This window comes from Cydia amplana, chromosome 20, assembly GCF_948474715.1.
Source record: "Cydia amplana chromosome 20, ilCydAmpl1.1, whole genome shotgun sequence".
NCBI classification, from domain to species: domain Eukaryota; kingdom Metazoa; phylum Arthropoda; class Insecta; order Lepidoptera; family Tortricidae; genus Cydia; species Cydia amplana.
The window spans coordinates 7,436,687-7,460,900 of NC_086088.1; the positions used below are offsets into that span (position 1 = coordinate 7,436,687).

Here is a 24,214-nt window from a genome sequence, read left to right on the forward strand (position 1 = left end):
TTTTCGGACTAATCACCTAAAGTGTAATTTTTTTCTATTTAATTGATATTTATTATACCCTCATCATGAGATCATTATTAGGATTACGGAATCCTAATAATGATCTCATGATTTTAGTACGGACTAAAAAGGTAAAAAAAGGAATCCTTATGGTGCGACTTTGCCTGTCTGTCTGTCACATCGTTAAATACCTCGGGAACACTTACTATAATTGAAATTCTGAATAGTAGCCGTCGGAATAAACACGGCTAACCCAGACGCATTGAAAGCAATAGGTAGTGAATAAAAGAATTTGAGGAGAAAGGAATTTGAGAATATGAGGAGTTCAGCGGGGGCAAGATTCAAAGTCTAGTTTTGAGATCATCATCTTGCTTACCCTTAACTAGGGTTTGCACGACGGATCCGAAATGTATGGGAAGATCCGCGAATCCGGATCCAGATACGGATAATTTCATTCCGGATCCGGATTGCAATTCCTACCCTTAACACATCGTAAAGCGATAGCCTAGTTTTTAGTGGATATCATAGCGTCCTGCAAATTATATGTCGGCTTAGACCGATTCCATCGTCAAAATAAATTTCCGAGGACATTATTTATCTTTTATGTGATTATGGTTTACGACTTGATAATGGTGACTTTATGCTATAAAAAACCCGGCCAAGTGCGAGTCGGACTCGCGCACGGAGGGTTCTGCACCATCAACAAAAAATAGAGCAAAACAAGCAAAAAAACGGTCACCCATCCAAGTACTGACCCCGCCCGACGTTGCTTAACTTCGGTCAAAAATCACGTTTGTTGTATGGGAGCCCCACTTAAGTCTTTATTTTATTCTGTTTTTAGTATTTGTTGTTATAGCGGCAACAGAAATACATCATCTGTGAAAATTTCAACTGTCTAGCTATCACGGTTCGTGAGATACAGCCTGGTGACAGACGGACGGACGGACGGACGGACGGACAGCGGAGTCTTAGTAATAGGGTCCCGTTTTTACCCTTTGGGTACGGAACCCTAAAAAAGTAGGTAGGTAGTACTTACCTACCTACGTATTTTTTTAAGTAACAACCACACATTGAATTGAAGTGACCATTTGTAGACCTTTCGTCTTTGCAATGTTTTTTTTTTAAATTAATATAATTATAATACTAGTAATTTAAATACATACATAACATTTTTGATGCCGCTACTTTCTTAAGTGTATTTACTTTCTTATTATCTTTGGTTGTCATTATGGAATAATATATTATCATAACATATTTAACCTATAAGTAATTTTGTAGAGAGATAGTTATAAGACTTTAAATAAGGGTAATAAATACAAAGTCCGAGCGAAGCGAGTGTTTTCGTCGCGCTCTGACGCCTCAAGGGCGGCATTTTTATAAATTATGATAATAGTAAGGAATTCTTACACGAATGCTTATCATGGATATTTCGAAGGGGGACCTTCTTTTATAGCAATTAAAAAACTAAACATCGTTAAGTTGAAGTTTACAGAAGTTATATTATTTAGCATTAAAATGTAATATGACACTGCTTGAATTCAAGTGAGTCAAACCGTTGTCGTCTAAATACTAGTTTAAAGTATGTCTCACTAAAGTTTAATATCGATGACAGACACTGATAGTTTATAATTGAAAACTTAGCGGTATTAGAGCTGAAATAACTGTGATTTTCCAATACAATTTGAAGAAGGTAGTAATAAGATAAATAGAAAATTGTGAATTTAATAAAAGAATATAGGTATGTATTTATTTTATGGTGGTGGGTCACATTTCAGCCAAAATTATTAATTGATAAAAACCAAACGCCAACACCCATATCATTTTAAATTCGGCACAGGAAACAAAAATCAAACAATAAAATAAATGTTTTAACTATGTCTTCGCCATCTTCAAAAAAATATCACCGAGAACCATATTTCACACTAATTATAGAAGGTCAAAAATTCAAACCGATGCGAACTAAGATAGTCAAGAAAAAACCGGCCAAGTGCGAGTCGGACTCGCGCACGGAGGGTTCCGCACCATCAACAAAAAATAGAGCAAAACAAGCAAAAAAACGGTCACCCATCCAAGTACTGACCCCGCCCGACGTTGCTTAACTTCGGTCAAAAATCACGTTTGTTGTATGGGAGCCCCACTTAAATCTTTATTTTAATCTGTTTTAGTATTTGTTGTTATAGCGGCAACAGAAATACATCATCTGTGAAAATTTCAACTGTCTAGCTATCACGGTTCGTGAGATACAGCCTGGTGACAGACGGACGGACGGACGGACGGAGTCTTAGTAATAGGGTCCCGTTTTTACCCTTTGGGTACGGAACCCTAAAAAATGATAACCATAAATAATTCCCGCAGCAGGTGAGGAAAGGTCCCTTTATTCCCTTTGTCCGACATTGAAAAAAGACACTTTATGTCTTGTGTCTTGTGATTTTGGTAAGCGTTATCTTTGACAAAACTTACGAGTAGCGTGAAATAGTTGTAGGTTTGGATGCATGAGGAGATGATATTACCAACCAAACGTTGAAAACTACATATTACAATTGTATCTGCCGTACTTTGAAGTCTGTTTTTACACAGAGGTATCAGTCGATTTGATGGCACTAAATTAATTCGTTAAGTATTTTCTCAAATATACCTACAAACAAGTCGTTAATTAGACACTTGTACACTTGTACTTGTACTTGTGACTTGTTATTCATTGTTTAATTTTATTATTTGAAATTTATTTATTTGCTGACATATCCCATCATACTAAGTTTAACATGTAATTAGTTCATAAGTTTTCTAACACAATGTATTATTGTTAAAGAAATAAATGAGATGAATTGAAACACAAAAGAGTTGCAGAACCGTAATGCGTAGGTTCCTATCTAAGCACCTATGACTATTATTATTGCTTAAAAACTTTCCATTTTCATCTTCGTGTAACATATTCATGTTAATCCATTTTGATGCATTTATAACCAAATCAGATATTACAAAACCAAAATTTCAGCGTAGGATGATTTTGTTTCCACGTGTCAGGCCTAGCCTAGTGTGGTGGTCATAGAATAAATGTATATGTACTGTAGGTACGTACACTTTTTGGTATTTTTTTTTGTTTTATATTTTGTTTTATATACATTTATTGTTTCTATCGTGGAACCAAGGCGGTAAGATCCTCTCCACACACGTCCCCCTTGGGGTCAGGTACACCGTTTTTTTAGCAATTTTTTTGGTAGCGACGACAGAGATCGTTAAGTGGCGGACCAGTTTCGGCGTCTTTGAGCCCAAATGTTCCCGGTAGCGATATTGCTATCGCTCTAATTAATCGGCTTTTTACAAACTTCTGCTTAATTGAGATGGAACTGGATTCTAGTGCCGTTATTGAATTATAGTTATGTTACTGTTTATTCCGTAATAAGTACTAATAAGTATGACACTTACTCAACACGGATAATTTGGCTTTTATGCATACAAATACAACCGATTTTACTCAATATTTTGCTGCTAGTAAGGTCAACCGAGGTAAATGCGTTTCTTGTGGTAAATGTGTCATTTGAATATATCTATACGCAACATATTATAACTATTATAGCCGTCTACATTAAAAGTTCAGTGACCACTTACATCGGTTGACCTTTAATATTCATCAAACTGTTTGACTTCTCTCTTTGAAAGTGCATAGGTATTTAATATATTATAATATATAGGCAGTAGGTATCCTGTCCCTTTTTTTGGAAATACAGATGTGAATATGAATGGCCTATACATTCAAATACCTACATTAAATTTGAAGTACAAGTTATGTTTTTTTACATCCTGTGCGTACACTCTGAAATCCAACAATAACTTATAATTCTATATATTTTATTTATTGAATTCGAATAATATACTGTCACCACCACAAACCTACAATTTCATCCTCTCATCTAACCCAAACTTGTGATAGAAAATCAATCTTATGTCACTCAAAACAGGGATGATTTTTGTAACAAGTTTCGTGCATAAAATACGAGCTTGGTGAAGTAAAAACGGCCATAGTGCAGGTTCCCAGGCCATACTGACACTGTTGTTACAATAGCTTACAGAGCACAGGCAACACAAATACAAATACAGAATACAGAACCTGTATGAGTGTGTGCTTATCAGTCTTATCAGTCAGTTTTTCAACATTTAAAATAACATTAGCACTGCGTATGCTATCAAAATCGCTGCAGACTTTTCTTGGTCTAACTCTAGTTTCAGTTCGATTATCACCAGACTATACCTAGTTGTTGACCTAGCGTTAGTGAAAGTCTCCCTTTCAGCTTGGGCAAAAATGCTTTCATATGTCCGGATGTTATCAATAGCATCTACAGTTCGCAAGCTTTCAACCGATTCTCGAAAATTTAGGAGGAGGTTAGATGATAACTTTTTTATCGATTCAGTTTTAGGAAAATTATTTAGTTTTAAGCTAATCTGGCGAGGTCTACAGAGGCTTGGCACTCACATTACGCTGGTTCCTTGAGAACTCGACGCACGTTCGCAACCCGTTGCGCAGGCGCATAAATAACAGTTGACAGCAAGTTATATATCGCGACATCGTCCGTCCGCGTGTCCGTGTGTTTATACATGCCAATCAGCCCGGTAGCCCGCGAAATGTATATTTATGTGAGACGCTTTCAGTGTTTTAGGAAGATTATGACGCCAGAATGGGAAGGATAATCGATGAAGACCACTTGCACCATCCCACTAACCCGGGGTTTAGCGGTTAAACCGTTAACCCAGTGTCAAATTGTGCTGGTAACCATGGTAACTCCAGGTTTAACCGGTTAATTTAGTGGAATGGTGGAAGTGGCGCTAGTGGTTTTCAAAGAGCGAAGAACTGACACTAGACTTTTTTGCTACATTTTAACCGCCATTCGTAAAATGCAAAAATACAATTGTAGAAAGGCGCACTTCATACCAAGACCTGTAAATTGGAAACTGAAAATATGATTGTCGTTGCGACAAATTTTCTGTTTTTGTATTTTGATTTTTAGGCCACAGTTTGTGTACTTGTGTTCGTGTTGTAAACAATATTCATCTAGAGCAATTTCATTTTTTTTAAACCGAGTGTTTCATTTATTTAAATGAAATTACGTATAAGTAAACCTATTATCGGATCAATATATAGCAAAATACAAACTATGTAACTCACAAGATGGAAGGTGATCTTAGGTACCTGTGGAAGAAATAACTAAAATGTAAAAAGTAAAACTACTAATAGGTACCAAGCGCTCCACATTCAATTCATTCTTACTAATTTCTTCATACATCAAACTTGAATAGTATGAAATATGAATACACTGTCACTTTTACCATCTACAAGAATGTCCATTAGGTAGAACCTACCAATTTTCTGTGTCGAATCGATTAGGACCCGGTTCTCATGACGTGAACGACGGAAACGTGAGTTTTGTAGCTGGGTTCATAAAAAATGGGTTCGGCTCATGAGCTCGTAATAAAAGAATGCCAAAAAATTGCATCACAAGGTTTTATGAGAAATATTGTTGACATTTATGGCTATTTATGATTCTCAAATATTTTCGAAGATATAATTAAGATAGATTTTATAACATAAGTATGCTTGTGATGGAGCTTTTAAAAATTACTCAAATGTCTTGTTAAGTTATTGTGCTACCTAAATGATTTATCATGATAAATAATTGGTTACATTTTTCCGTATTTTTTTTAATCATATTAGCATTGATGCAGCATCTCATTAGTCATTATCTTCAGCATAGTTTAACCAAGGTGACCATATCACTACATAGTATAAAACAAAGTGTCTGTCCCTATGTATGCTTAGATCTTTAAAACTACGCAACGGATTTTGATGCGGTTTTTTTAATAGATTTTGTAAACCCCTGCGAAGCCGGGGCAGGTCATCTACATCAATAACACATAAACTCAGTATAACCACTTCAAATATCAAAACTTATACACTCTAAGGTCGTGTGATTTTTTCTTTTTATCCCAAACACGAGTCAAACGGACCCAACCGGCGGCAACATTAGGTATCTGCGCGTTGACAAAACATGATTAATGTCCCAATAAAAATATCTACAAAATTCATTCCCGATATTAATTCTAATGCTTCACCTTTTTTTGCCCGCTTGGAAGGAATCTGACAAGGGATTTATGTTGTAAGGCCATTAGCCACACCCGACGAGATCGATTATAATATTTATAATTATATCGTATTAATAAAATTCTTTATTAAATTATCCATAGTTTAATGGCATTGGAGATTTCTGAATTATTAGATACAAGTGCTATCAAGTAGATTATTATGTGCGTAGGATACCAAAACATTTTAACATCGACTTTCTACGTTTTTAAGACACGCCTGGCATTGGAGACAATTTATAGTAGCCACTAAGGTAAGAAAAATGGAAAACTAACAGTTTTGGCACTGTCCTATATCCTCTAGCCTAACCTAACCTACGTATCTTGACAAATAATACACTTGTCTTAGCAAGTTAATGTCTGGGCGGGTAGAGGATGAACCTACTCGAGAAAACGTTATGACCTAAAAATCGGATGCAAAGAAACTGATATTTTTTTATCTTTTTGTACGAATACTAGCCTCAATAACCGTAGAATTTGTAGCTTGTAGGGTTCCATTTACAGCAATCTGACATCAAAATAATAAGATCTGGGTCGAGTTTTAGAAAACGCTATAATAGCTTACGAAAGTAACCACAGCTTCGTTACATGTAAAAGTAAAATATTCATGTCTCCTCATCCTGTCTTGTATACTCGTACATCTCCTCATCTGTTATATTTTCCACTATTTTCGGGATCATTTCCACCCGCTGCTCTTTTGCTTTCATGTGAGCTAGATACACGGTCCACACGAAGCTAGCGGCACTCACAAACACGATCCTGTTCTTCTCCGAGACGAAATAGAAGTTTATAGTTTGTGCCGTCGGCCAGAAAACTACGCCAATCTTATAAGTCGGCCAGAATTTCTCCTTCACTTCGTTTACGCACGTTGAGAAAGGTTTTAGTTCTAAAGCGCTCATCCCGAAGAAAAAATAGGCCATGGCTAAAGGGGAATACGAGACCTGTTCTATCAGTGCTCTGGTTATCGCTGTGGTTAAGGTTTTGTTCTTGAAGAAGCGACTTGTGTATTTCATCCAGCCGTAGAAGACAGGAGCCATGAAGAAAGTCCCGAAGAACCCGAATCGAGCGGCGCGTGCCCAGTCCGCGTTCTCAATAGTAGTTCCATTTGCTACGTACTCTTGGACAATGCTGCACGTAGGCCATATGACAGCATATGAAACCATACCGCGTATTAAAGGATACTGCACAGGCAAATGCAGGACTTTGGTTAGTATTGTCATCGCTTTCTTGGAAATAGTTTAGTATTTATTTAAATGATAAATAATAAGGGCGCTTAGAAAAGCTTGCCAAAATAGAAGGCTTGGGTACATGTTTTGACATTGGTTGTCAAGTTTTATCTATCAAGGTATCTTCTAAAAAGTTTCAGTTCGGATGTTTTAAACAAATCGTTTTGAACTATTTCCTAATCAACTATTTAGATGATTAAGATTTAAAGATGACCTTTTGAACTAATAAAACAAATAACAACATTTAAAATTATTGCTCTATTGACTAATTGCATGTTCCGCTAAGTCATTTCCTATCCAATCTACTTCTTTTCTTTCTCCTAACTTGACTTATTCATACTTTGAACATTAAACTTTATATCGCGGCTGTAAGGGTTGTTTTTGCCATAAATAAATTTGTGTAGATAAGAGTTTTAGAAAGTTTCTAGTGAATATTAGCCAGCAGGATATCTCAAAGAGGATCGCCGACCAAATTGCTGTCTCAACCTATATCGGAATCGGTCGATTGTTCCAGGCGGGTGGCCTGCGATAAACGATTGCTCTAATGATGATCGTCTAATTTCTTCGATATTGCTTAGATAAGATCGCCTAATAGGTCCGACACGAAGACCATAATCGCAAATATTTGAACAATAGCATAGCTAAGTACAGCACCATGGACTGATTAAATGATCAGACTACCCAGACTGATCATGTATGTCTCAGTTTGTAAGTTATCATCCAAAATTATGATGTTTTGAGGAATTTCTTGGACCTGAATAGGTAGAATAAACGCATTCGTAATCCATTAATTAAAACATCCAACTATTGATTAATTATAATTATATCAGTAGATAAAATAAGAAAGTTAGGTCAACGCCTACTACGAGAGAAATGCGGCGACCCCAGGTCCGGCGCATTTTTAATCCAGCGTATTTCGCTAGCCATGCAGAGGAAACGCCAGCAGCGTGCTAGTTACATTTAGCCGGGTACCTATGGCCTAATAGCATATACATAATACCCTTAAATTTTATATTTACCTAGTTATAAGTTTGTAAATTTCTGTACCTATTTAATTACCTACCATTTACATTATACCTATTCAATAAATAGTAGATAATAATAATCTAATTAGTTTATAATCACTAGTTGCGTGCTTTATAAAAGCTTTATAATTAATTATGGTGACACATAGTAATTGGCCGCTTAACAATACGGTTTCAATTGGCTTGTTTTATTTTTGATTAGTTAGGAAAGGCCAATTAGATACTATGTAGATGTAGTGGCCAATAGATAACTAGGTACTTATAGCAGTCACCCTAACCTGTTACCTAACTGAAATGAAAGCGAAACATTTCACCTTTTTTTTCACTATCATTTTATCACAAGTACAAAACAATAATGATTTTGTAACACAGCATTGATCTACATTGATGCGCCATCTATACTCAAAAGCAAGATATATTTTTTATGTAGCCTGCTATTAAGGCAAATTTAATATCAACGACATCTATCGGATTAAGTGCAAGCTCCGAGACAAAGTGAATTTAACGCCATCTAGACTGCATAGATTACAACAACAAATGTGGTAGCATTTTGACAACTCACGCAATATTCTTGGTAGTCAGTAGATGGCGCTGTAGTCAAAAATGGTTTAGTTTTACTACTCGACACTGGATGGCGCTTAAGGCTTAAAAATATTTTAAGCTGTGTAGTTTTGCAAACTGATAAAATTTAAATAAGCATTTCGCAAAATGCGACTCGTTAGCGTGCATACGCTACATTGACCGTTTAAAAAAACATATTTCTACAGGTACTTAATGTATATTATAGATGGTCAACCAGATCTTGTCAGTAGAAAAAAAGGCGGCAAATTTGAAAAATGTAGGCGCGAAGGGATATTGTCCCATAGAAAATTTGAGTTTCGCGCCTTTTCTACTGACAAGATTTGGTTGACCATCTATATTTACACTTTTTCAAAAGTATTTCTTATTTAATTATGTAATTATAAAGAATATAAATAAAATTGTTTACATTCCCACACCAACCCATACCTAGAACATACTTATCAACTATATGCGATCGGAATTTAAGGTAAAAAAGAACTTCTAAACTTAACCAGGCCACTTGACAAATACTTTAGGATCATAAACTTGCTACTTTATTGGCAAAACGACACGTTTCGAGCTGAGCGTTATGCATTTTTTAAATCGACCACTTTAAGATTAAAGACCTGTTAAAGGTATTTTATGAGGTGTAAACCGTCTTTAAAATATTTTTATATTTTTTAAAATTAGGTACTTTTAGATATTATTATGTTTTTCATCATCATGCATTGCTCCCAAGTTTTGCTACCTCAGCGCCGTTCCCGGTTGCATTGTACCTACTTAAATCTTCCGAGTAGATGTAGATAATCTAACCCCAAGACAGGGCGTAAGCACTAGTTTTGACAAAATGTCTGACCTTCCAATCCAGATGGCCTTGCTAGGATAAAACCATAGGTCTTACCTACTTACTACTTGACGGCTGCTAACTTAATCAGTTGATGATCGTCGTTTGTCCCTATCTGTCGTTATGCCGTAGAGAGGGACAAACGATGATCATCAGCTGATTAACTTAGCAGACGTTTATGAATAACGCCGTATTGAAATAGTGTGACTGAAAGGGGAAGGAAGGCGCGCTTTTCTTGAACTTAAAGTTTTGCCAGCTGAAACTTTCTTATTATTTGGCATCTGTCAACTGTCAAATAAATAATGCGCCCCATAGCCGCCGCGCAGGCGCCACAGCCCATACCTTTATAAGCTGGAACTAATACTAAACACATTTGTTTATTGACTATAAACAGAAATATATTTTATCTTGACCTTTTCACATGAAACCTGATTCCGTCTGGCTCACTGACACCCAGAAAAAACGAGACAGACGTACAACTTCCCTGTATATCCCCTAGCTCTTACTTGCTTGTAATAAAGACTAATTTGCGTTGTTCGTTTTGAAGACATGTTTGTTTCTCAAACGGATGCTTTTACATTTATTGCGCAAAAAACGGGGCACGTGTTGGTCACTTCCTATTATTGTGTCAAATTGCACAAATGTATAAAAAAATGGAGTGTTACTGCGAATCCAAACGAATTTGGTTCACTGATCAAGTATTATAAATAGGTATACCTACTTATATAGAAACAAAACACTGAAATAAGGATTTACTCATTGGTCAAAAGGTTCAATAGGTACCTACCATAACAAAAAATCCGGCCAAGTGCGAGCCGGACTCGCGCGCGGAGGGTTCCGCACCATCAACAAAAAATCGTGTTTGTTGTATGGGAGCCCCCCTTAAATATTTATTTTATTTTATTTTTAGTATTTGTTGTTATAGCGGCAACAGAGATACATCATTTGTGAAAATTTCAACTGTCTAGCTATCGCGGTTCATGAGATACAGCCTGGTGACAGACGGACGGACGGACTGACGGACGGACGGACAGCGAAGTCTTATAGTAATAGGGTCCCGTTTTTTACCCTTTGGGTGCGGAACCCTAAAAACGTTTCAAAAATTTCGTGGTCATGATCATGACACATTCTTATTTAATGGCTAGAAATAAGATTGTGTTCTCTATTGAAGTTATTAGCAATGAAAGCTTACTACTAAATTAGGAATTTTAATGCCCAATACTATTAATTATTAGAAATCCCAGGCTGTTTTTCCAGTACTTACCAGTATGTTTTCAAAAATATTTCACATGAAATATATTGTTCACGCAATCATTATATTTTAGATCTGCAGCGTGTGCGACATATCATAAGCGAAAGGCGGTAACATTCAATAATAGCGACGATTGTTGTATATACCCATGTGAAATATATTGTGGTGGATATAGGGTTGCCAGATGGTCGGGATTCTCCCGATTTTTAGCATGTTCCCGATTCCCGACAAAGTGAAAATTGTCCCGAAGAACAGCTTCACGTTATAAAACAATAATTTCAAGTTCCGAACTGTCGTCGAGCGAGCAAGCGACCCGCGTCGAGCCCGTCAGCGCGCGCGCAAGGCGCGCGTAGCGAGATTGGGCGGAGCAGCTGACGTAGTGCCAATACAATTAATTTAATTTGAATGGTTTTTTTTCCCGACTTAAGGCCCACAATCCCGAAAAATTTATATTTTTTCCCGATAATAGCGCCTTTCGATCTGGCAACCGTGGATAGCAAAAAGGTGAAATTTTGGGGTTAACATTTTTAAATATCACTTTTCATCATATGCATTTTTCCGACCATATTTAGCCCTTTGACGCACTGATAGAGACAGCCATTTGGCATTAAGTCCCCCGCTCGTACATTTGTTTTTGTATCTTGTATATTTAAAGTTTATTAAATAAATACAGTAAAGGAAAGCGCTAATATTGCACACACAGCCAATTGTTAATTTACATACCTACCTACATAAAATATGTGTCATTAGTAGATACTAATGAATCTAATGATTAATTCTAACTACAGATTCCAAAATAGGTAACTTTTTCTATAGGTACACATCGTCCCACGTCCCATCCCACTTTTAGCGCCTACCTATCTAAGAAGTAATCATTAATCAACTTAATGATCATTAAGAATCGCTCCGCGCTCGTCGCTCGCATCGCGCCGTCTCTGTCGGTGATTAATGAACGCGTATGTAAACTAATTAGGGACGTAATCAACCCGCCCATTACAAATATGTGGATTTGTGGAGCTCGTGTGATGTTTAAGTAAATGTTACGAAAGTATTAGGGTTCGAAAAAATAATCAGGGCTATAACCGCGAAAATCGAAACTCTTCAATTGCGGGCATTTTTCTCTGTCACTCTAATTACGTCTTAATGAGAGTAAAAGAAAAGCAATTTGCGAAATTCAGTTTTCGCGGTAGGCCCCCAGGTATTGTTTTGGTGCGAGGTGAATCAGCTAATAGGCACTTAATAGGACAGTAAATATGTATTAGGTCTTATTGAATGACTATTACTATAGGGATAATAGTATTTTATGCAACCGTTGTTTAAGAGAGGTAAAAAAAAGCCAGTGGCGTGAGTAATAATTCCAGGCGTAGTTGTACAATACAGGGTGATACAGGTTTCCAATCTAACCAAGAGTGGTGGTGGTTCTACGACCAAACATTATTTTCCCGCATATTGTCCCTGCTGTAAGTTTCTAGTAGGTACTTACCTGCATATTACGCTACTCATATTACCTACCTACTGTGTGTAAATTAAATAGGTAAGTAAGTAAAACAATTTAATGAAACCCGTCCCGTTATTGTTTATATCAGTGTTTTTCAAACTTTATGGTGTCACGGCCCTTTATGACCACTAAAATTTTTTCGCGACCCCAAACTCCGTTTCTACGTTTTTCTATCTAGAACATATAACAAATTTGGAACCACAGACCAGTGTTTGGAATGCACCTTTCTATCATTCACTTAGTTACATATGCGTTTTGGAACGCACCTTTCTATCATTCACTCAGTTACATATGCGTTTTGGCTGAATATCCCCATTTAGCAAAAGAAGCCCCTTGCCTTCAAAACTTTGCCCCCTTGGACAAGTGCCGCGACCCCCCTGGGGGTCGCGACCCACACTTTAAAAACCACTGGTTTATATCATAAATATGAGAATTGAGACTATTTTCATACATGGAATCAAATAATACTGGCTGACCTTATAAAAGCACATAGTAGCTCCCGTCACCCAAACAGCGGCGACTTCACAGGCCCCCGGGGTGTCAATCCAAACGCATTGAACCGGAGTCCAACTCTCATTCGAACCAGCATATACCTAATTAATGTACCGTAGGTACCTACATTTAATGTCAGTACCTTTACCCGTACCATCCCGTACCACGAGTCACTGACAGTGTCAAAAGCTAACGTCTACGTATACAGCCATGCACCATCAGATTTATCAGAGCGGCCGAGGTGCTCAAAAAACCTAAACACGCACTCTAGCGCCTTGACAATAGAGGCGTTTTCAGATATTTGTGAGCACCTTGGCCGCTAAATAAATAGATGAAAATAAATATAAGTTTGTCTGGAAAGAACGCCTGTTGTTACTTCTATCCAATTGTCTTTGTTTATGTTACTGTACATGTATTGTAAACTACGAGTATGTGAGGTGTGCAATAAAGAGTATTGTATTGGATTGATTGTATTTAAAATAAATTAGGTATTTTAAACCATGCATGAAATAATGCACCAGAATATCAATAGAAAAACATAGACAGCAGTTATTTATTGACACAATTTCTATTTTAAAACCCGTATATAAAACTATAAAGAGTAGGTAATTTGATTGTGACACTGACATCACATGCGAGTGTTTCATATTTTCATAGTAATAAAATCGTTTTGACAGTTCGAACAAAGAAACTTATTTGACTATAGTAGTCAAATACCCTGTGCGGAGAGAGAAGAGTCGTGGAATGTATGGGGCCCAATACATTCCACGACTCTTCTCTTTCCGAATACACTCTAATAATTGGACTCTCGTTTTCACAGAGAATACTCCGGCTGATCGTGATTCGGCGACGAAAGACGAGAGTAAACATCGCGGCTCGCACCTCAGCTCCGTCACTTAAACAGAACGCCTATTATCACCTCGTAAAGATCCTATGTTATGCAACGCGATATGCCTGCTGTAGGTGAGATTAGTCAGGGTCGTGGCTTTTAAAAAGTTTCAGCTAAGCTTAAACCAAAGATTCACTGATTGCATAAGTCAATACAATAAAAATATGGGAAACAAAGTACCTATATACTCGTCCCTTTGTTTCCCATAAAGTTTGAAGTCGAATTCGAAAAAAATATACATCGCTCTCATACTTAATTGTAAAATGTTTACAAGTAAGTACCTGTTTTGAGATATTTTTACGCGCTACATTGTGCAAGAAATTATTGAAGACTGACTATATTCACATAAAACATGTAAAATTAGACTAACTTACTAATTACATTTAATTAATATACACATATAAATAATGTATACTGTATGTGTGGATCACACACATACATTATTTATATGTTATTGTTTTGTATCTACTTAGTCAATAAAATGTTTCTAAAGTTTCTAATCCTGACACATGTATTAAAGTAATTAAAGCTAAAACACGATTTAATAATAACCCATAAATTACGCATAAATCCTATAAATAACCAATTGACACAAATTTATAACCCATCAAACTAACCATGAAACAACCCAAATATCTTACGCCCAAATGAAATCACCCGCTTTATTTACCGTAGTAAACATGGGGACGAGACAAGGACAAGCATACACGTATCCCCATACGTGTGAGAGGGGCAGATGGGACCATAGCCCCGCCCATGGCACTTGAGTCCGCTTGGATTGGCTTCGCCGCAATCGCCATCAGTCTTCCACGGTTAGCCCACAACACAAGTCTATTAGTGACCTACTAATTAAGTGATGGAGGTCTTTGAACAACACAACGAGATCTCTACATCTTACAACAACAAGGATTTCTACAACTGCTACATAGACGTCGAGGACAAGAAAGAAGATTTCCTAGAGAAGACTTACAGACCGAAATTAGAAGACACAGGCCATTTAAACACACCGTTTTCCGTCAAAGACATACTCAACATCAACCAGACGAATATATACAACTATGAAAGGACAGAAACTTGGAAAAACGAACGACGATACGACTACATGTACCAGCCTCAAACGTGCCCTGAATACTTCGGACAAGTTTATCCAAATATCCCTATGCAAAACATAGAGCCTTATTGGAGCGAGCCTTACCACGACCCGAAGATGGAAGAATACTACAGCTACAACCCTTATTGTCACAACGTGTGTCAGAGCTTTGATCAGTATGTCCTGCCTCATGTAGAAACAAAGGAACATGAGAGAGAGCTTCATACGCCGACGTCACAGTTTCAAGACAGATTTTCTGAGAAGACTGCGCCGCCTATTGAGGACCCGCCGCAGTATCCTGCCATGGAGACGTTTGAGAAGCTGCCGACAGTGTCCAGGAGAAATTCAAGTAAGTAGAGATTGTGTCGTCTTCCATTAAAGCAGCGGTCGGCAACCTGCGGCCCGTGAATCTGTCACTTGCGGCCCGCGAGCCTCCCTGGCTATTTTTTATATAATATTGACAAACGACAATATCTGATAAAGTCATAAATACTAACAAAGTGCGGCCCGCGTCAACTTCGTTAACTACTATGTGGCCCTTGGCTGCTAAAAGGTTGCCGACTGCTGCATTAAAGAGATGAGGTAGTTATAAATGTTTTTAGTACATAGATAATGGCAATTAAGCCTGCTAACGGTCCGGCAGACAGAAAACGTTTACACAAGCATATCCATGATGCTTGCAGTTTGGGAGCTGTCACACGCGTATTGACAATACATTAAAACGTGTTAACTCTCTTTTTTAAACCGCCGGCTATAGATACTCCATTATATAGTAACGCAAACGCAACAAGTAGACATTGGTTATAATTATCATAATAATTGTTGATGTACAGTCACAAACCACGTTTGTTGAGCCATACTCATACTCATACTAATTTATTTGTAAAGTCATTTTACACGTCAAGGAAGAAAAATATAATAGCAACGTTAAAAATACTTAGTACATAATTAATAAGGTTAAAGGTCAACATTACAGTGGGTAATAATAATTAATACCTACTCATAATTTATTCAATAAGAATTCCTCGTGATTGTAGAACGGGCGCTCAGCTAGCCAGTTTTTTAAGCGGTATTTAAAGCTGGACAAACTAGGCGCTTCGACTATATTTTGGGGTAATTTATTATAGATTGCGGGGCCCATCACGTGAGTTAGTTTGTTGGAAATCACTAATTTACGATCAATACCTACTAGTTTTCCGGCATTTAGGGTTCTAGCTAAATTGGGCATACCATAGCGTAAGTATAGTAAGTAATTATAGTGGGTCGTGTTGTCTAGTCTTAAGTACCTTTTCTGGCATTCACACAATACATAGGTACCTAAATATTCGGGTGTGCAAAGAAAAATAAATTTTTCTTACAAATGTCTAATCTTTGTCAACAGAAACTCCGACAAGCCCGTGCTCAGACAATATGGACAGAAAGGACAAGAGAGCCAAAAGAAAACCGAGGATCCTGTTCTCTCAAACCCAGGTCCATGAGCTTGAGAAGCGCTTCAACGCCCAAAGATACCTCTCAGCACCAGAACGTGAAGAGATGGCCAAGTACTTACACCTGTCACCCACGCAGGTCAAGATCTGGTTCCAGAACAGACGGTACAAAAGCAAAAGGATTAAACCGGATGAAGTAAGCACATCTACTGATGCTAAACCAAGCAAGAATATAGGCAGGAAATTCTTCAAACCAGAAATTAAAGAAAAAGAAGACATTAGCTTTGACACTTTTAAATCTATCGCTGACACATATGAGAAAGACGAATCGTTGTCAACGAATTATTTCGAAGATACCTTTCCTTACGAAGAGAACCAAAACAAGTTTTTTAGAGAAAAAACTGAGGAAAAAGTTAGTTCTAATGTGGGAATGTACTATGCTAACCATTCTTACGAGATGCCTAAAGAATATAACGATACGCCGGAAGTTAAAAAGTATTTTTCTAAATTACAATTTGTTGACAGTTTTTAATGTGGAATTCGTTTTTTAGTGCTTATAAGTTTTATTGTTTCGACTGTTATGATTTGATATATTCTAGGTTGATTTAGGTATTGGTTTTTAAGTTGTTTTTTGTAGACGTAATAATGTTATACCTACGTCTAAATTTTTAGTTTTCGACTGTCTTTAGTTATTAAACGTCTTGCCTTAAAATGTGCCATTTTAGACTGAATACCAAAGTATTACAACTATTTTGTTATTATGTCCTTAATTTTGATTATATCTTGTGCTTTTATGCGCGAAAATACATGTAAAAAATATTAAAATAAGTACCTATTATTAAGTTGTTTTCGTATTTTAAAGTTGACTGTACTGTTTCGTATTATTAAGTTATTAGACAGTAACAGACTTACGCCAAAGTATTAGATATATTTGTAAATAAATAAATCACAATTAAATAAAATGTTTCTTTCAATTTTCCTTTCGCTTTCTTTGAAATAAAAAAAGTGGAATAATTACATCATTAGTTAATTTAATATATAATTATTCCATCATGTTAAAACCTAAGACCTAGGTGCAATCAAGTGTAGAAATATGGGTGCATATACCTGCATACAACTTACTCAAAAATATGTCCCATAGTTCTTAATTCGCTGACGGTCTTTTTGAGTAGGTATGATGGGTGTACCCATATTTTTACGCTTGACTGTACCTATAAAAAAATCTTCTAATTACATACCTAGCTGGTCGAAATACCGAGCAAGCGATTATGCCTCCATTTAAAATTAAACAAATGATTATTATAATATATTGTGGTTTTGTTAGTAAACGGTTGAAAACTTTACACAATATTCCAGAATTGATATTTTTTATTTTTTCTCTGTGATGCCATGCCATGCCAAAAAAAATCAGATAAAATAATTTGAAATAAGAAAGACTTCAAAAATGTTCAACCAAATCTCTATCTCATTAAATAAGAATAACCGAGCAAGTGCGAGTAAGACTAGCGCCCCGAGGGTTTGCTACCATCACAAGTTTTCTGTGCATCACAACTCACGCCTGGCCTGTTTTTATTGTTTGTTGCTATATACTGATTTGAGGTTTGAATCTTTAACTGTAATAACTACGTGTCTCGTATATGAAAAGACCTTGTTTAGTTCATATTTTACAGTGTCTATGACAGACGGACAGACAGGCAGAGAGACAGACTGACGGACAGCGGAGGTTTAGGAGAAGGGTTCCTCTTGGGTACGGAACCCAAAAAGATCCTATATTTGCCGACATAAGGACTAGCCAGGTATGGGACAAAGGTATTTTTGAGAAAGTTGTGTGCACCCATATTTTTACTCATTTAAATAATAATTATTTTACTTATTTATGCATACCTACTTAAATTGAAAGTATCTGTTTGTTATTCATATCAAGTTATATTTATTTATATCATGCAATTATCTTTAATTAGTTTTTATTGTTGTTTACACTCTCTCGCCGCCCCTAGTTTTCTCATCGCCGCCGCCACAAGGCGTTTTTGTTCAATTTGTGCCTTATCTGAATTGCTACCACACGCTACACTGTCTGGGCGCTGCAGACAAGCGACTAATATGCGTCTGAAACGTTCGTTTGTTGTGTAATATCAAGACAATTGAATCGTAGAGTCTGTTCGGAAAGAGAAGAGTCGTGGAATGTAAGTATGTCCCAATTTGACTCTACCTAAGTGGAGAGGCATAATCAAACTCGAAAGACAAGCAAATAGTGAGTTTGAAAACCATACCAGGCGTGGCTCACTCCGCGATTTCGTCTCTTTGCTACAGGTAGCTAAAAGTACATCCGTTCCACACCAATTTTGGTGGTTAGCCATAAGCCGCGCGTGTGGCGCTGTCGCCACCTATTAGCGGCCATATCTGTGCTGATCGTAACAGACGCGTTTTGTTAGAGAGTGAGTCTTCTGTACCTAGTACTATTATTTATTCTGTGACCATACGTTAAATTACAAATTTCAAAAATGGAATGTCTATTCGAACACTTCACTCACAATAGGTATTCAAATTCACGACTAGGAACTTTTAGCCTTCACCTTTCACCTAGCAACTTTATAAAAGTGCTTGCAATACTGAGGCGACGGCGCCGGCGCTACGATCCCGCGCATGTGTTCCCGCGCACAGGATCACAGAATGCACCAAGAAAAGTTGGTCAAGTGCGAGTCGGCATGTTAACAAAATCGTGCCGTGGCAAAATTTAAAGCTCCGGAAAATGGTATAATTATAACAATGAACCGATCTAGTATCGCAGAAGTATATATACAAGATGTTGCCTGTAACACGAGCAAATAATTAAAACATATATTTATACTCCTCAAACTATAAAACTTTTGTTAAACAACTTTTAAAAATTATGAATCCTTTTTCATACAAAATAAATATTGCCTTCAATGTACTTACGCTGACATCAGTGTGTTTAACGTTGCTTGTCACGCTTTAAACGTAACAAAATTTTCAATACATTGCGTTTTAGAATAAACTTTAAAGTGTAATAAAAATCAAAACATAAGTTATGTATTTTTATAAGTTGCTTAACAAATGTTGGTCAGTTTGAGGAGTTTAATTTATTGCTCCTGTTACAGGAAACAGCCTGTATATAGTACCTATAGCAAAAGGTAAAACAATGCGTATAAAACAAGGCCCTATTACAAATACATTACAGACTAACTCTGTATTTATTTATTCATATAAGAAATGTTTATTGATAAAGGCCAGCAATACTTTTATTTCATTTATATAGAGGGCCGGTCCTTATATTTTATCATTAATACATTAAAATAAGTTTATGCCGAATTACTCCGAAAACAAATACTAGTAGACTACTTCCAAAGCAAGTTTATCTTTGCATGGACGACATATTATGTAAGTACTTCCCTATTATACTGTATTTCTTCCAAACAAGATATCTACAGTGGTATTACTAAAAGAATCTAAAAACTAGCTTAAATCTAAAATAGGCCCTTGAGGCATTGTACCAAGGATGCTGGCGACATTTCCTCGCTGTATCGCAATGCTGATACGTTGTGTGAGGTAGCCGCCAGCTCTTTTTCTGCGAACAACTCATGCGCGCTGGGACCCCATGGACCTAGAGTTTCTACCCCAAATGGTATTTCTTCCTATTTGACCTACGGAACCCTAAAACTGGCAGTATCATCCCCAAAAGCCGGTACTGCCCGGACCTGCCTGGGAACCGAACCCCACCTGTCCCTAAAAGCTTTTACAGTTTTATGGGGAGCGTGCGCGGTTTTAAACTTTTTTTGACTAATGGCCGTAAAATTTTAAGCTGAGATTAAGTAATTACTGTTTAGTTTCATTGGTTTAAGAAGTTATTAATGAGGTTAAGTGCGGTTAATGTTTTTACGCCAGAAAATAGCGTTCCATTTGTTTACTACATCTACTTAAATGACAAAATAAATATTGTAAAATATGAGAAAATAGTGAATCAACTTTTTCTTGTCACTCGTTGCCAAAGCCAATTCTTCATTAAAATTTAATTTTTAACCATGATGAGCAATAAAGTTCTATGTAATAATTTTTAAGTTCCTAGCTAAGTTTACCAATTTATTATACAGCTCACAAAGCCACTAGCAGTAGTGTAGCGTGAACCAATCTAGCCGTGGGCGAAAACCACATTTTGCGAGGCCTTTTTCAATGTATTTCCCCATGGTAATAAAAAGGTTGGCCTTACGAGGCCCCCCTAAGTGCGAGGCGAAGGCCCCTTTCGCCCACGCCTAGCTACGCCACTGGCCAAAAAGTAAATCAGGAATACTAACTAGCATTACTAGCATTTCATTAAAGACAGACAGACAGCGAGGTGAGCTATAACAGAAGCCATCAAACATTCAATATTGTTAGATATTAGCCGATTATATTGCGTTACGAAATAGTGCAGGCTAATTTGAAATGTAGATGGATAACTATCCAACAAATCCAAACTATATATATATAAATATTATAGAATAGAATAGGATATAATTTACAGACAATAGGTACATAATATGAAAGAAAACACAAAATAAGATTAAAGTGCCACGAAATGGCCTCATCTCAGCATGTTGCTGGTGGCTTCCAGCGCTGGTCTTCCGATGAGACAATCAGGCCAGAAGAATCACGGAGGGTAACAGACAAGAAGAAAAAGACATCAAATAACGTACAGTGAACAAATAGTAAAATAAAAGTTACACAGAACGAAGATACAACATAACGACTATATTAAATTAAATGAAGACTATTTTATACATATAAAACAAGCATCGTGTTATTATTTAATATTTATTTATTTTATTTTATACTTAGAGAGCGGGAAAAGCTTGGGTGGTTATGTGTTTGTTCCGCTCACGGTGGAGACCCAATGGTCTCCAACACCCAATGGTGTTGGTGCTCGGAGGCGCGGTCCTTCTTTAGGGAGCTCGGGAGTCGCTTGCGAGAGAGGGGACTTGATCCCCGCTCCGGGTCATTCCTGGTGCTAAGGGTATCTATTGCCATTCCCCTGACCCTTTCAATTAATTAGGTACCTTGAACTAAAAACAGGCCAAGTACGTGTCGGACCACGCATAACCATATGAAGGTGTACGGTACGGCTCACATGATTCATACCCATATTAGGTAATTATTACTTTTGTACTTTTCCTCGTTCTTTTCACAAAATGTCACAAGAAAAGAAATCCGATATACCTACAAAAGAAAACTGCCGGACAGCCGGACATACAAAATTTTGCCTAAACTGAAAGAAATCGACACGCATCTCGATCAAAACGAAATTAGAGAGAGATAACTCTGCAATGGTTTTGACAGTACCTAGGCTTCATAATTTCATAGAAGTTTGACGTTTACGAATAACTTTGCCCAGTCAGTGCTATCAAAATCCCTACAGACTTCATCGTCATCATCATTTTAGCCTTCAGTCGCCCACAACTGATAGGCCTCTCTTCGTGTACTACTACTTACGCCAGTTGTCCCGGTCCTGTGCTAGTCTCATCCAAAAGTGATTTTTCGAACGTCATCCACCCTGCAGACAAATCTTGATCTAATTTTTCCCGAACAATCCTTGCCTCATAGACTAGGAATGCATGCAGACATCACAGACGAGTCATACGCGTACCATCTTACACAATATTAACTGAAATGAAACCGTATTACAACGGCATATAGCTCACCTTAGGTCAGTGTTGCTGTTACGCATATACGTTTGATGTATGGCGCACGTGGTGTTTGATGTATTAATATTGGGGCTTTTAAGGTTATCGCGGGGCAAGGTATCTGGCCCGATAGTCCGATACCATGCCCCGGCGCACACGCACAAGGGGTATGGGTACCTAAGTATTTTATTGAATACTAGCGACCCGCCCCGGCTTCGCACGGGTAGTTCAACGAATTTACACAAAACCTTTATAAAATATACACCAAAACCTTCCTCAAGAATCACTTTATTAATAGGTGAAAACCGCATAAAAATCCGTACAGTAGTTTTTGATTTTATCGCGAACATACAGACAGACAGACGCGGCAGGGGACCTTGTTTTATAATATGTATTGATATTGATGATGATTTCTGACTTTATGAGCATAAGGCGTTGTTGGTGATTGATTTCGTGTATTTATAGCTTTGTTTATTGTAAAATAATTACCAAACTATTAATTAAAAATAGGTAGTAAACTCAAACTGTGCTTAGAAATGTTAAAATATTATCTGTTTTTACCTATTTTTTGGCTAGTGTAAAAAAATCCCACACCAAAAACACCGATGTATGATTATGAGATACTTGTACGTACAGAAAGAAATAAAATTGTGAAGTATTCGACATGTACCTGTCTTTCCATTGCTGGACTTCGGCCTCCTCCAACGGTTGTACCTCCCCTCATCCAAGGGCCAAGGGTTTCTCTGCGATCTTGATGACCATTGATACCATCGAATCACCTTGTTGAGAGTTTTCTTTATCTACATCCTCCAGTTCTTTAAATTGTAATACCTTACATAGTCATACATAAAAATTAATTAAATTAAATTGAATAAGCCTTTAATCCATATAAGAGACACTTGTAAATACAGATTTAGATATTTGGTTTGTGAGATATAGTTACATTGATTAAATTATAGAATGTCTCTTAGTGCGGTGTGCCTGTCGGCATAGGCCTCTTCCAACTCTTTCCAGTGCTGTCTGTCCAGGGCTACTCTGGTCCAGTTGGGTCCTAGAGTAAGTTGGATGTCATCTTCCCATCTGGTTATTTGTTTGCCTTTTGTACGCTTACAGCCAAGTGGGTACCAGTGCGTCACTTGTTTGCTCCATTTTTCCCTATTGTCACGCGGCATGTAGCCTGCTGTCCACTTCCACTTTTGTTGATCGATACGCTCGAGTATGTCCGTTACTTTTGTTCTTCGCTTTATTTCCTCGTTATATTTAGTCATACATTAATAATATTAATTAAAAATTAACGCCATCATGCCACAACCCCGTGCGGGTGTACGCCATTACTAAGCCCCGTACACGCTCGTTAGCTTTTATTTGGACACCGGACTCCCGTTCCAGCGCCGCGGTACACCGCGGGACAAATTAATCTACGATTGTGTATTAATATTATCATTTAGCATCATTTTCAGCCAGTTAAATCACCTACTGCCGTAATACAGGTGCAACAGGAACCAGAACCTGTACCATGAGTCATTGACAGTGTATACGCTATCGAGAACGTAATTTACTTTCTATACATCTCGTTCGCACTAATATGCGAGTACGAGCGAGATGTATAGAAAGTAAATTACGTTCTCGATGGCGTTTATAAATGTCAGTGCCAAACTGATGGTAGCCGTATAGCAAAAGCTCATTAGGTATTTTTGGTCTTGTCGTTAATACTCTGCCTTGCATTCACCATCTCTAGCTTGGCGGTCTTTGTAAAAAAAACTGATTTGAAAGACCGATGTGATCCCATAAGTGTACCGCGAACAAAGTTTGTGCGGTACACTAAAAACTGGCCAAGTACGAGTCGCACTCGCGCACATAAGTTTCCGTACCATTACCATTACCCAAAAAACGGCAAAAAAATCTCGTTTCTTGTATGGCCCCACTTAAATATATATTTTATTCTGTTTTTAGTAGGTATTTCTTGTTATAGCGGCAACAGAAATACATCATCTGTGAAAATTTCAACGCGGTTCATGAAATACAGCCTGGTGACAGACAGACAGACAGAGGGTCCCGTTTTTACCCTTTGGGTAGGGAACTCTAAAAAATCATCACAGGACT

General features: G+C 37.3%; 3 protein-coding genes across 3 annotated transcripts in view; 2 read left to right on the forward strand and 1 right to left on the reverse strand.

Moving 5' to 3' along the window:
• LOC134657499 (uncharacterized) overlaps positions 1-24,214 on the forward strand; it is a 486,313-nt gene that overhangs the window by 424,397 nt on the left and 37,702 nt on the right. The window lies entirely within an intron of this gene.
• On the reverse strand, positions 6,648-7,429 carry LOC134657614 (mpv17-like protein 2). Its single transcript, XM_063513180.1, has one exon. It carries the CDS (start codon positions 7,350-7,352, stop codon positions 6,738-6,740), a length of 615 nt encoding a protein of 204 aa, XP_063369250.1. The 5' UTR covers positions 7,353-7,429; the 3' UTR covers positions 6,648-6,737.
• On the forward strand, positions 14,471-17,215 carry LOC134657394 (uncharacterized). The gene is made up of 2 exons (XM_063512940.1): positions 14,471-15,358; positions 16,391-17,215. The coding sequence occupies exons 1-2, from the start codon at positions 14,776-14,778 to the stop codon at positions 16,966-16,968; spliced, it is 1,161 nt and encodes a 386-aa protein (XP_063369010.1). The 5' UTR covers positions 14,471-14,775; the 3' UTR covers positions 16,969-17,215.